At 39.8% G+C, this 13513-nt stretch overlaps 1 protein-coding gene across 15 annotated transcripts in view; it reads right to left on the bottom strand.

Moving 5' to 3' along the window:
- Window positions 1-2427: 2427 nt before the first annotated feature.
- p2rx1 (purinergic receptor P2X, ligand-gated ion channel, 1) overlaps window positions 2428-13513 on the bottom strand; it is a 26282-nt gene continuing 15196 nt past the window's right edge. The window contains exons 3-15 of one of the 15 annotated variants that reach the window (XM_016674308.1): window positions 11510-11581; window positions 11115-11184; window positions 9458-9545; window positions 8198-8278; window positions 7806-7947; window positions 7527-7672; window positions 6396-6486; window positions 6228-6293; window positions 6041-6136; window positions 5883-5933; window positions 4381-4481; window positions 4210-4257; window positions 2428-4134 (exon numbers count right to left, since the gene is read on the bottom strand). In XM_016674308.1, the coding sequence (XP_016529794.1) occupies window positions 3930-4134; window positions 4210-4257; window positions 4381-4481; window positions 5883-5933; window positions 6041-6136; window positions 6228-6293; window positions 6396-6486; window positions 7527-7672; window positions 7806-7947; window positions 8198-8278; window positions 9458-9545; window positions 11115-11184; window positions 11510-11581 (1257 nt within the window). In that variant the 3' untranslated portion in view covers window positions 2428-3929. The remainder of the gene's footprint in view (window positions 4135-4209; window positions 4258-4380; window positions 4482-5882; window positions 5934-6040; window positions 6137-6227; window positions 6294-6395; window positions 6487-7526; window positions 7673-7805; window positions 7948-8197; window positions 8279-9457; window positions 9546-11114; window positions 11185-11509; window positions 11582-13513) is intronic. The other 14 variants (XM_016674312.1, XM_016674309.1, XM_016674310.1 and 11 more) reach the window with 14 other exon arrangements.

Here is a 13513-nt window from a genome sequence, read left to right as displayed (position 1 = left end):
GCAGGACAATTGTTTCTCAAAGTTTTGGCTGCAGATAATCAACCAGAAAAGCATTGAAATATGTTACTAGACAAACCGTATCAAGCATGCTAGCGTTAGCCTAGCTCTTGAGCTAATTGCTCCACAGGGCAACACCGTCTGCAGGAGCAAGACAGGCGACTATTGTGGAATCTACATGCATTTGAGTCGGATACATTTCTTAGTAGCAAATGATAAATACTTACACATCTTAGGTGATTCTTTGTCGGATGATTTTAGTAGCCTTTCGGAACCAAGCTAACCACGTTGGAGCAGCATATTGAGACTGGGATAATATTTCAGTTGCTGTGAATCAAAACCGATTCACAGTCTATTTTTAAATGACTCAGCAGTTTCTAGGACAACAGATCCACATGGAGACATCCCTCTTGCATCGTTTGGGTATTTGTCTCATTTTCACTGGACAGATTTTAAGCAGTTCAATATGAGAATAAAACAGACCAAACCATCTAATATCCAGTGCAGCCCTTCACGTTCCTCTATCTTGACCTCAGAAATCTGCATTAATGAAACACTGAAAGTGATTTCTGTAGTTTTATGCTCAAGGGTTTACACAGATTTTAAAGTCACTCCACTTTATCACCAAGTGGGTCATGGAGAATGTATAATACGTTTGCAGTTTTGACCTTTGAGTTTGTGCGACTGCTTGCAAGGTGGCCTCTAAAGAAGGGCTCTTGAAACCAAAAAGTATGACCAGCTGTGATGTATTTGCTTGTATTTATTTGCTTTCAAGACTCGCATCATCTTTTTATATTTTGTACATTTCTCTAAATCTACAGTAGTGTGTTTCTGTGCAGACGGCTGTGAAATTGCCCACACATTTTTGACTTGTTGCACTGCCAGAGATCACTCGTGTTGCTTTCTCTTAAATCTATGTTTTAGCAGAACGGAAACACGGCTCACATTGAAATGAAACGATTGCACTTTGAAACACACAGCTTCGTCTGCAGGACGCCATTATGTACAGTTGCCATTATGTACAGTTTCTGAGCTGATGGTTCACCTGTAAAAGACCACATTTACTGTGCTTTTCTTTTTTCTGCGATCAGTCTGCATGTCGCAACCATGTCATCTGCTGTTTGAGAAAATTTAGCAAACTGCTTTTTCTTTGTATAAAAACGACGTGGAGCAGAAACACTGCATTTTAACTGCCGTTTTTGATGTGTATGTTCATATTAGGGAAAAATGTGAATGTTGTACAACAAGGGCAAACTTTTATTTATTTTTATTTTTTTGTCTTTTCTGCTGAAATGATGTAAATTAAAACATCGAGCAGGGTGCAGAGTACAGGAGCAGCCAGAGGGGGCAGCATTGAGTTTGGGAATCTTCTATGATTGAATCCAAATACAGCATTTTTTTAAACATGACTCCGAGATGTACTGCTTCATTTATTTCACCTCCTGCATTGGTTCTTCCTTGTTCACGAGTAGGAAACCAAAATGTAATTCTTCTCGGCGTACAGAGTGAAATTACTTTTAGATTTAATCCGTCTGGAGGCTTTTGCACTTCTAAAATGTGTTTAGAATTCGTTTCTAACCTTAAGGGAATAGTTCTGGATTTTCTTTTAAGTGTAATTAGATTGGAACATTCCAAGCAGTTATTTCTTACCAGTAGGTAACTTTAACTAATGTCATCCTTTTACCACCAATACAAATGAGTTTGTTTTGGACTTAATCCAAGGGGAGTCGAGCCAAATCTACCATCTAAAAACAACTTGAGTGTTAAAGGTGTCAGAACACCATTTTAAAACAATGAAAACCATGACTCCTTTTATTTACACAGAAGCTGAGTATTTACACAAGATTTCGAGATGGAAGGCAGTGTGGCCTCAACAATTTTCCTGTATTAAACACAAACTCAGAGTGGAAGATGTAAAAATCAAGAAAATCTTCATGTGAAGCACAATAAAACTTTACCCTTTTCAATAAATTTACCTTTATTTCAGTGATGCTTTATGGGCTTCCTTCTCAGGACTTGTTCACACAGGAAGACCATTGGTGGCACACAGACTCAAAAAATCTATTTCCTGTGGAATTATTAGTATTATTAATTTCTAATAATACAAACCGGGGAAGTTTGGGAACTCGGGTGTTTATCTTAAATGAATAGCTTTTTAAAAATATATATTATATAAAGCCGTTAACAGTAAGGGAACTGTTAACAGTTCTATCTCTATCCATAATAGAGATAGATTTATCTCTATTAAATCTATTAATAGAGATAACAGATTTCTCTCTATTATGGATAGAGATAAATCCATAATGGAGAGAAATTGAGTTGTTTTATGTTGCTGCATTTTCATTAAATAAGAAACACATTTAACATCACATGTGTGTTAAAAGTCCGTCTGTTCTTTTAGCACTACATTACCCATGATGCATCTGTTCGTTTTTGTAGTTCGAATTTCACGTAGATGAGCAAGTTATTTTCTGTGCTTCTGGGAGGCTCGGTGGCATAAAATCCATCTACCATCAATCCATCCTTAATCCCGTGTGTATGAGACCTGTGTGCGTTTTAATTTTGTAAGTATACATTTTTTCTGCCAATATATTACCATTGTAGTAGCATATGAGGAAATTTGCCGTTAATTCATATTTTCTGACGGTTTTTGTCATTTGTATGTTTATTGCATTTTACCGATAATTCATGTGTGGTGTTATGGTGCCCTCTATTGGATTTCTGTGTTACTACAGGTCATTTTCATCCCGCATGTATGTGTAGCCGCTTTGTCCGCATGGCTATTAATATGCACCTTTATTGTTTCTTCTGTTGCAGATAACCACACACACATATATACATACGAAACCGAATACAACCACATCGTTCCTATCTCCACGTCATCATCTGTACCATCATCTCCCATGTACCTGCTATTATTCCATCAATAAACCTTCTAAGATGCACGGTGGAGTTGGCCTATTCCTTCTGACCGAGGAAGATTCAATTGATGAGAAATCTGAAATTAGCGCAAGTTAGATGAACACAGTCTTCTACAAAACGTTTGTTTGCACAATAAATAAAAAAACAAAACAAAAAAAAAACATACTGTGCTGTCGTCCTCCTTCTTGTTGTCTTTTCTGCCAGTGATAACATCCAGTTATTGATCACATTACTTACATGAAAAATGTTTCCAATGTAGTTTTGTGAAATACACCAATTTTTGTAATTCCAATTTGCGCAATTACATGGCTGACGGAAATGCAGCTTGTGAGACATTAAATCTGAATCGTGCTCATTCCTTTCTCACTACAAACCGACTACGGTATGACAGATTTCTACGACAGGTAAGGGAGCTGTCGCTGAAAACGTCACAGAACTTGAAGGAAAATCCAAACTGTCCCTTTAGCGTCTTTGTTTCTGTCCTGCTGTGCCTGCTCTCTGTTTGATGTCTGGTTCATATCTGAATGTGCTCACTCCAATAAATCGAAGCATGGCACATCCCTATATAGAATCCAGTCGCAATGTAAATATGTACCAATACAAACAAGCTATTTTTTTGCATGCTTTTTGTACTCAACAGTAAAAAAATAAAAATATTCTCTAAACACCCGAATGTTTGCCTGTTGCCGTTTGAGTGAAGCAAAAAAAAAAAAAGCACGACGGTTGGAGAACTTGTTTGATTTAGTTCAACTCTTTGTCACATGTGTGCACATGGGAAGGATCGGCAAATGCAAACACAAGTTTGGTCTGTTTTTATTTGGAGTGACTGGGACTCTGACAGAGGTGATGAACGATTTGTCCACACACAGAACACAGACGTGCCACATCGTCTTCTCTCAACCGTTCGTTTGCAGACATGGTTCAAGTTGTGGAGGTTACACCCTTCTTGGGAACAACAAACACCCAAAAGACAAAATAGATGGCTCGACATTAAACGGTAATGATCACAGTCAGTCATGTTGGCTTTTTGAGTGAGAGGAGGTCCCTGGTTGAAGATGCTGCTGAGGATCAGAGAGAAATGATGTCCTTTCTTTTCTCAGGGGTCCATCCATAGTTGGTGTGCGTGAGTTGTCCTCCGTTTCCCATGACGTCGTTTCTGTGCAGTTCACTTTATGAAGCAGCTTGCGCGTTGCCCTCTTTGTTCCCAGATCACTTCTGCAAGAGAATGGAAGGGGAAAGACCTCAGCGATCAACAAAGCTTTATTTGCCCCTGCGGTCTACAATCCTCATTTTAGATACCTCAGTCTCTGTGGATCCTGCCTCTGGATCAGGATCCTGCTGGACAAAAGCCAAACCACAGAACAAGGAACCATTTAGATCTCTACTGTGAGCCTTGTCATTGCTACCTTCATAGAATACATCTGGAAATCAACAGAATCGGCTCTGACGTCCTGGTTTCACCTTGCACTCACGTTGGGCTCGTCTTTGTCTTGGGCTCGTCTTGAATTTGCTTCAAGGGTTTTATAGGCGTTAGAGTCTAAATCGATAGACTCACTGTCCTGCTGCAAATAAAAAACGACTTGCCTGTTTTAGTGGTGCGATTTCAGGATGGAGGACAGTTTTATACTGTTGGTGAGACTTTTGGATGGGTGGCAGAGGAGAGTTCTTCAGGTGGGATCAAGCTTGGACAGTGGACAGTTGTGAGGGGGAAGACTGAGGGGTAGGCGAGGTTTTCATGCGAGTACCATGTCTGATAACTGGTTGTGCTTTATATAACACATGTGGCTCTCTAGCTCTAGTGGTCTCCAATGTTAAGAACAAACAGCAATAATCTGTTGCCCTTAATATGACGGATGGATACATGACATGACCATAGTAGAATATTTGCTCCCCTTTTGGTGGTAAAAAAAAACAACAAAAAAAAAACAATCCCTGACATGGATTCTACAAAACCCCTAAAGGTGCACTGTGATATCTACACAGCTGCAAGCAGTGGATTCAACTACCAACAATCTCGCATACCGTCGATTGGGTTGACATTTGTGGATTTGACTACTCAGCCAAGTCAACATCTCAAACCATTTTTGCTTTGCAGCAAAGAAGAAATGCACTGCTCCCAGTCAAAAACAACCAATCAGGAGGAGGGTCTTAGCGCTGTCATTCATCCTTGTGTTTTCACATCTCGATGGCAGAGAAACAACTTACCGTTACAGGAGATCTGTGTATCTGCTGTCATGGGTGCTTATACTAACTAGCTTGGGTTAGTTAGCATAGCTATTGGGAAGAAGCTGTAGTGTAGCACGGAGCAAGGGAGACTGGGGAAGAGAAGTTGTGAGCAGTTCCTATGCAATGATTGACAGCGCTAAGCGCCTCCTCCTGGCTCTGATTGGTTGTTTCAAGTTGGCACTGGGAAAAGGCAGAGGAACTCAAATTTTTTTTCACAGATTATCACTCCCATCTCATACTGTCATGACAGTATTAACCAATATGTACAGAATATCTTTTATAAAAGTTGCATACTGTAGCTTTAATCTATGTCTGATTGATTCCATCCACTTACAGGAGCCATAAAAAGAGCTCATCAGGGTTCATCTCAGTGGTCATAATGTTATGCTTGATCGGTGTAATGTGACACTCAACAGCCAAAAGGTGAAAGGTGTTGGGTGATGTTGGGAATTAATAATTCTGTGTTTTCCTCCATCTCTTTTAGCTGTTTGCATGCTTGTTCAAACACACACACACACACACACACACACACACACACACACACACACACACAGAGCTAAGGTTAAGGGAAATGACACACTAGGGTCCGCCCTCTTTAGAGCGTAACTTAGATGGAGGCCTACAAAAGGAATTAGTAGTTAGGTGCCATTTTGCTGTGTTCTCCCAAAAGGAAAGCATGACAACGGGCCAGCGCTGCAGTTTAGTCTTAATAAAGTGAATTCATGAATTCAACTCACTGACTCTTCTTGAACCTCAAACATTACGAACCTAGCTGAAGAAAGGATAGTCTCCGACAGCGAAGAGTGTTAGCCGTTAGAACTTCCCAACAAGGGCTGGCGTTAGTAACAGACTCTCTGCTGCCATCCTGTGTTTGAAATAAAGAAACGCAACTTACCTGTGTTTGTGTGTCTGTGTATTTGAACTTCATGTTCTTATAAAACTCCCTTTTTGGCAGCAAATAAAGCAATACCAAGTCACAAACGACGGTTGCCTGCAGATAAAGGGGAAAAAATTAAATATTTTTTAGTTTGTGAGTGATGGATGCTCTATTAATGTGGAATATAATCCAAGCAGCAACATACCACTCCGAAAATCCCCACGCCTGAGCCTATTGCTGTGAGTGTTGGGATTATGTCAAATTTTCTTGCCTTTAAAGGACACAGCTCAAGTCATACAAAGCTCACTTTTTTATTATGTATTAATTAATGCTAAATTCATACCAATGAAAAATAAATATTTATTTTACTCACCAGTGACTTCACAATGACATCAAACCTGATGCCAAAAACTTTAAGGAGGGTTCTCTTGGGAATTTTATCCTCCATATAATACTTTGCATACCTGTAAACGATCACAAGGACTGTCAGAATAAGACCTCACTGCTTCTACTTCATCTCATAGGCGTCGACAGAAAAATATAAGGAGGCATAAGTGGGACCCTGTCAACCAATAACCACCTTAATAGAGAGTGAGAGAAACCACAGAACAAACTGAAGCATTCTACATGAATAAGGAATATAAATTGACGTGTTAAAACTGCCTGAGATGAGCAAATATAATAAAGTTCAAACTAAACACACCTGAGGCAGGATAACATAAGGAGCAAACAATGACTTGAGTCCAGTCAATAAAATGAGCAGTTGGTGATGGAAAAACAAGGTTCATCTAATTAAATAGTTGAAATAAACCTCCCCTTTCTTCCAAGAATAAAATAAAAATCCTACAACCTACCAGACAACAGGTAAATATTAGCAGTTTTATATCAATACATATTAAAAATTACAACGTCATTGCTGAGTTGACTTCTTTAAACTGGCTTGAGTTTCTAACATAAGCTTGGTTAGCGTTACTGTCTGTTCCCCAGAGAATCCTGGCCCTAACTCTGGGATTAAAAAAAGTTGCCACCATTTCTAAATCCAGGATGTTCCATAACAGAGGAATCAGAAAATAAGTTTTGTCTGTTTAACCTTCCTGTTATCTGCTGAAAGTAGCTTTAGATTTAGTTTCATAATAGATCCACACTTTAAACTTCTTCACAGTGTTTTCCCTGACCTGCCACTTGTGTTCCTTAGTCTTCACGATGCCGTTTGTTGACTAATGTAACAAGCTATTTATTTTTGCCGTGTCAGGATAAATGAAGGGAAATACAAAACGCCTACTAAATAAAATCACCTCAAAATGACTAAGTAATTCACTGCAGTTTGAGGATCTAACTTAAAAAATGTGGAAAAAGTTTAAGACCTGTGAAAGGTGCTGCGTGAGCAATTGCACAGACTTCATTATTGTTTTTAAATATCAAAAATGCACATCTCTAGATGAAATAACGGTCATCTGAAGTCTCCAAAACTGACATAAATTTGCTACTAGGTGTACTCCGTCACCTGAAGTTATACCCAACTGACGCCCTGGCGCCATCAGTCTCACTTGGGTTTCCATAGAGACCGTGAAAGTTGTACTCTGGCTTACAGTGTTTCACATCGACGTCGAAGTTACATGTCCAGTCAACAACAATGCCAATAGCCCCTCCCTGTCAAGCAGACAAAAAACGTAAACATCCATAATCAGACAATACATCTGCAGCTGTGATTTCACCAAACATAAACCTGCTTCACCACAACTGAATATCGATTTAAAGAACAGAGACTTCGCTGGAAACTTACCTCTTGGGCTAATTTTTCAAAGCTGAAGCCGGACAGTTTCACTATATCTCCCAGTTTGAATATTGGACAGAGCGGTTTTTCCTTTGGATCGAAAAGGCAATCGCCGATGTAGTTACCATCGATTCCCTCCACCAAGTTACTCCTGCGAACAGTTCAAGCATCAGTAAAAACAGCTTCTCATGAAAGCCACTTCAGCTTTCATGCATTCATGAACTGAAAACGTTTTATAATTACAGTAATTTCACAGAATTTAGCCACTAATGAACTATTCATACGTTTAACAGAGCTATATTAGGATTTTTCAATAGCGGTACATAATAAGCCTGTTGATTATTAATATTGAATTATGAGCAAGTTTTGTTGTCTAGTTTTCATTTGGTGTGATCCATCACCTGGTGACGCCAAATAAAGGGAAAGTTACAGAGTTTTTGATGAAAAGCGTGTAGTTTTCTGCGGACATCAGAAGAGGAGGACTGGAAAAGAAAAAGAAAATGAAATCAGATAGTGTTTCTGCTGTTTATGTGTTGTAAGATGTCACATTAATAAACAGAAATGCCGACGTGACGAGAAATTCAATCATTAGCACTCATAAGATAATCAGGGTACAAGCAGAATCTGTGCCTGTTTCACAAACTGAATCAGGGATCATAACTCATACTTGGCTTCAAACATTAGCTGAGTAGACTGATATGTTCATAACTAAATTAAATATTTGCTTTATACTGACCCTGCTTTTACAGTTTGCAGCGTTGTAAACACGATGTCGGCAGCAGCCGCACGGTTTCGGCCTGCTGTGTGATATCACATTGGATTTTGTTTCAGCTACAAAACTGTTTGATAATTACACTAATCTAATTATAAAACCAAGTGATGAAGCATCTAAACCAAGTGAATCTTAAGATGGCTACACGCGTCGAGGTGACTTTTACCGTAGGACCAACGTCAGGAAGCAAATAGTTACAAAGTGGAAGAAAAAAAATGATTTCTAGAATTTCTTTTACAAAAAATAAAGTGTGTATTTGTATTTTATTTTGAAATTAGGCCTGGAGAAAAGGTGGGCTTAAGACAAATGTACACCACAACTTACTTGCAGGATTCATTTTTTCTCAATTTCTGGATCTCGATCGTTTCACAGGTTGCCTATTTCATACTGGACTGTCAAGACGGTTTTAACAAATATAGAAAGAGCACATTTTCCCAAAAGTTACATAAGGCACCTTTTATCTCAGATACCTTTATGCAAGTGCTCTGTATGCGCTGATAAAGATTTCCTCATCTCAAGAAGTAAAACTGGCAGTAAAACCTACTTCTTATATAATCTGGCTTTACTTTCATACATTTAACACACAAACAAAACATTTTTGCCTATAGGAAGGTAGGAAACAATGTGACAACAGCTTAGGGCTAAAAAAAATGACATCTAGTTGCTAACCTTCCATTAGTTTTTGCATGAAATATCCAAGAAAAATATCTCATATTTTAAAACCATAAATGGTGGATTATGTATTGTTGTTTATGATTCTTCTGGAGTAACACAGTAAGTCATTTGCTTGGTCAGACTTGTGATTTGAACAAAGAGTCGAAACATTTATGTTTTTGGTAGCTTTCTGCTTGGACCCTGGCAAGCTGAAGAATTTCGACATCCCACGTACTTCGGAATAGTGCGGTCGTCCTCAACTGGGCACCATGCCAGCACCTCACAGGTTTGTGTTTTGTTGACACAGACTCCAGTCGTTTGTCCTTAAAATGGGAACATGTAAAATCTCATCAAGACAGAATTTCAAATCGGAACAAGAATGGGGCAAAAAGTGCACGACACGCTCCGAGAGACAGCATCTGACAGAAACGGATGTCGCTTTTAACATTAAAGCGTTTTAAAAACGTCCTCTGCCTCCGCTCTTCTCCTTATCTCTGATTAACATCAGCAGCGGCAAGGCGGGACATAAAAGTGAAGCAGAGCAAATGCTGAAATAGATGTTTTTCTTTATCTTGCCCCTGATTCTGATATATACATGTAATTTCTGTGCACGCGACTGGCTTTGCGGCAATCTCGTCCTCTCATCGGGAGAAACGAGCAGACATTTCATCGGCAGGCACGCAGGCAGCAGTCGCTGACCTTTCGCTGAAACCCACCGACCTGTTTGGCCGTGGCGCGCCGTTCCCGCAAGCTTACATTTCCACCAACCTGCCGCCTCTACAGAAACTCTGCCACCTCAGGGTGAATTTGACGGGTCTGAAGAGGACAGATCTGAAGCTTTGCTCTTACTGAAGCCGATGTGGGACGAGGAGAAATAAAATGCTGGAGACTGACAAAAGAAGAATACGTTCACGTAACCGTTGTTTGGACCCATCAGCGGCGCTCTCATGTTCTGTCCCGTTGCAATGAGACAGCTCAGACGCACAGAATTAATCTGGTGTCTGTTTGCTTTAGGGTTTTAGGTCACAATACAAGCAAATACACCAAATGTTTGGCTGCTAAGGCTGGGAGTGTTGGTTTCAACCCCATGGTTTACTACATGACGATGTAGTAAACTCTGGTACTGAAATAAAAGGATTCAATCAAATATGAGTAAAAGTTGCCTGCTCCAAAGTTGACTCAAGTTAAATTACGTACTTTTGAAAATACTCAAGTATTCAAAAGTACAATTTATATTTTCCAAAATCAGCACAATGCTGTAATGGCGCTGTGCGCTTGAAGTTTTTACCACATGTAAAAACATGGGCATAAAATTGCAATTAGAAAGACGACTATTTTCTTTTTTATTGTTATTATTGTTATGTAAAATGTTCTCTTTTTTTTTTGGTGTTTTTGTTTTTTCATTTTTCATTAAAACTAGGAAATCTAATCGATGCCTTTGCCTGCTGCAGTTCGCTCCTCCACCACAACCTACAACATGACAAGGAAACGGCAACAATGGTAACGTTAAGTAATGCCATACGTAATTCAGAAACTTACGAACATCAAACATGGAGCTAAGACATGACTTTGAAATGTAGTGGAGTGAAAGTCAAAAGTATCCCAACGAAAAAATACCCAAGTAAAGTAAAGATGCACAAGAACTGTACAGTGCTCAAGTAAATATAGTCAGTTACTGTCCATCGTTGCCCAGGACCAAAAGCAATCTACAATTTCCGTATAAATGTTTGTCTCAGTAGTGACTGAGACAAACATTTGTCTGCTTCTGGCAGTTCCTGGAAACCCCTTCGCAAATACTCAGCGGACATCAGACTTTGCCGTCCTCAAAGGACCACTAAGGACCATCAAAACACGATACTGTGAGGCCACAGAGGCGGTAACTCAGACTTTACCGTGTCCCGTACGTTTGAAACTCCCTCCTACGCAGTCGGCGTCTGATGTGCAGTTGTGCTTGCCTGCAAGCTGTAAGGGGACAAGAGAATGGGGTCAGTTTGCATACAACATGTTGGAATGTAAACAGACAGCCAATGAAGAAGAGAACAGAGCAACACCGTTGGGTTAAAATGATCTCCCCGTACTGTGCAGCCTGTTAGTGTTGCGTCATACTGAAGCCATTAGGTTTACATGGGTATTTCCTGCTACACAACAACACAAATGACCGATTACAGAAACAGTCTTGGAATGAGACACTATTCATGCTTTCTTTTACTATTTATGGAAGTGTGTAAGAAGGACCAAAGGCGACGGGTGGGACAGCAGCAAGAAAGAAGGGAGGCTTAGCATGTACCTCTGGGCATTTTCCCATCTTCTGACCTTCGGTAATGATGAAGTTAGTCATCACTACGAAAGACGAGTCGCCCTGAAAGTTCAAAAAGAGTTACAAAACATAAATAAAATGTTTTATGTGAAGGTATATCTGCCAGTTTTCTACAAGCCACATAGGAGAAACAGCAAACATGTAAGGGAAGAACATGATCTGGTCATATGGGAGACATTTGCAAATATGGGCTAAAATCTCAGCTTGTAAATGTGCAAAGCTAGTAAAAACACACTAAAGCACTTTCAGCTGTAATTGCCTCAAAATATGATGTATGAAGTATTGACTCGAGGGCACATGCATGTCAAATCCATGCCACACTTTTCAGATTTCGAGAAAAGACTCTAAATCATGTGATCTTTTCAGTCCACTTGACTTCTAGTGCTTGTTTTTCTTTGTATTAAATGAGGAGATTTTCAGCTAGGTCCAACACAAAGATTGTAAACCTAAACGAACTTGACAGATCTTCATCTCACATCTTTTTGATAAATTTGACAGTTGGACATTTTTCTGAATACTTTCAAACAATATTCAAAACAACTTCAGGCTACAATGGACACAAGGAGCTTACACCGTCTCCAGCTGATGTTACACTGGACAAATAATCTCCTACTCAACAGACTGTGCTCTTGAAATCAGCCAAATGTTTATGATTACGAAACTGATTGTGAAACTGGAACTTGTAAACATGAATGAATTCAGTTTCCTGTTTGGATCGTATGCAGCAGACCTTGAAGAAAATCACTGTGGACGTTCTTCCTCTTACTGTGAGATCTGAACGGAAACATTCGTGATGAAGTGCTAAGAAACCACATGGCAAAACTCTCCCCCCTATCCCCAGTATTCAGCGCTTGACATCACAAAGGGGCAAATTTGGTATGTTTGGTGGGTGCTGAGTCGGTGCTGAGAGATAAAGTAGAGAGCCAAATGGGAACACAACGAGGGAGTGACCAGCAAACACACTGAACCAATAAACTGTGTCCATTCAGATTAACCAATCAGTGGCATGGCAAACTTTTCATCCATCCATTTTCTGTACACCCTTGTCCCTGGTGGGGTCCAGAGTCATGCTGGTGCCTATCTCCTGCAAACGTTTTGGGCGAGAGGCGGATGCAAACTTTTAAAAATGTATTTCTTTTAGTATGTTGTTCTGTTCTCTTAAATGTTACAATTTGTTTAATAATTTTTGCTACTTGATGCGGTTTCTATTTTTATTTTCAGGTTGTGACTGTTTTTTTTTTTCCTTCCAAAAGAAAAAAAAAATGCAGTATTTGTAAGGAAGACTCTGTGATTGGCTGGCGGTGTGGTTCAGTTGCATACACTCAAGTTGCAAACGCAGACATCAGGCGCAGAGCAAGAGTGCATGAGAGTAGAGCGCCTGTCAGAACTACTGTGCAAGAGTGTGTGAGATTTAAAAGTTAACACCATAAATTGTTGTTTGTTCACATCGATATGTGCGCTCATGTCACGCTCAGGCTGGTGGCACAAGTAGTGTTTTTGAGTAAAACTGTGGTAACTGGAGGGTGTCGAAACACTCATGTAACCAAACATGGATCGAGTTGAAAACAAACAAAAAAATGCAAAAATGCAGCTGGATTTATTTTATACACACTAATAAAGTAATCTGCCAGAAAGATTTTTGCCACATATCAAAAATTTGACACTGAAGACCAGAGGAACACGTATGCTTAGATACATAAGTGGGTGTGTGGGTGTTGTGGCGTGTGTTGTCCCGCCACAACACCCACACCCACGTATTTTTGCGTGGCTATCTTTGTGGGGACTTTCCATTGACTTCAATTCATTTCTGCATTCTAAATCTCACTCTTACCCTAACGGAAACTCAATTCACACCTTAAATCTCACCCCTGACCCAAGAACAGCATTTCCCCTTGTGTGGTCCAGGCTTCTGTCCCCACAAGGAGCAGCGGGTCCCCACAGCGTTTGATGGGTCAGGAAAATGGGTCCCCCAAG

Source organism: Poecilia formosa, unplaced genomic scaffold (genome assembly GCF_000485575.1).
Source record: "Poecilia formosa unplaced genomic scaffold, Poecilia_formosa-5.1.2 Scaffold93, whole genome shotgun sequence".
In the NCBI taxonomy this organism is placed as follows: Eukaryota; Metazoa; Chordata; class Actinopteri; order Cyprinodontiformes; family Poeciliidae; genus Poecilia; species Poecilia formosa.
Note: the sequence above shows the minus strand (reverse complement) of the source record. Positions and strands in the feature narration are given on the sequence as shown.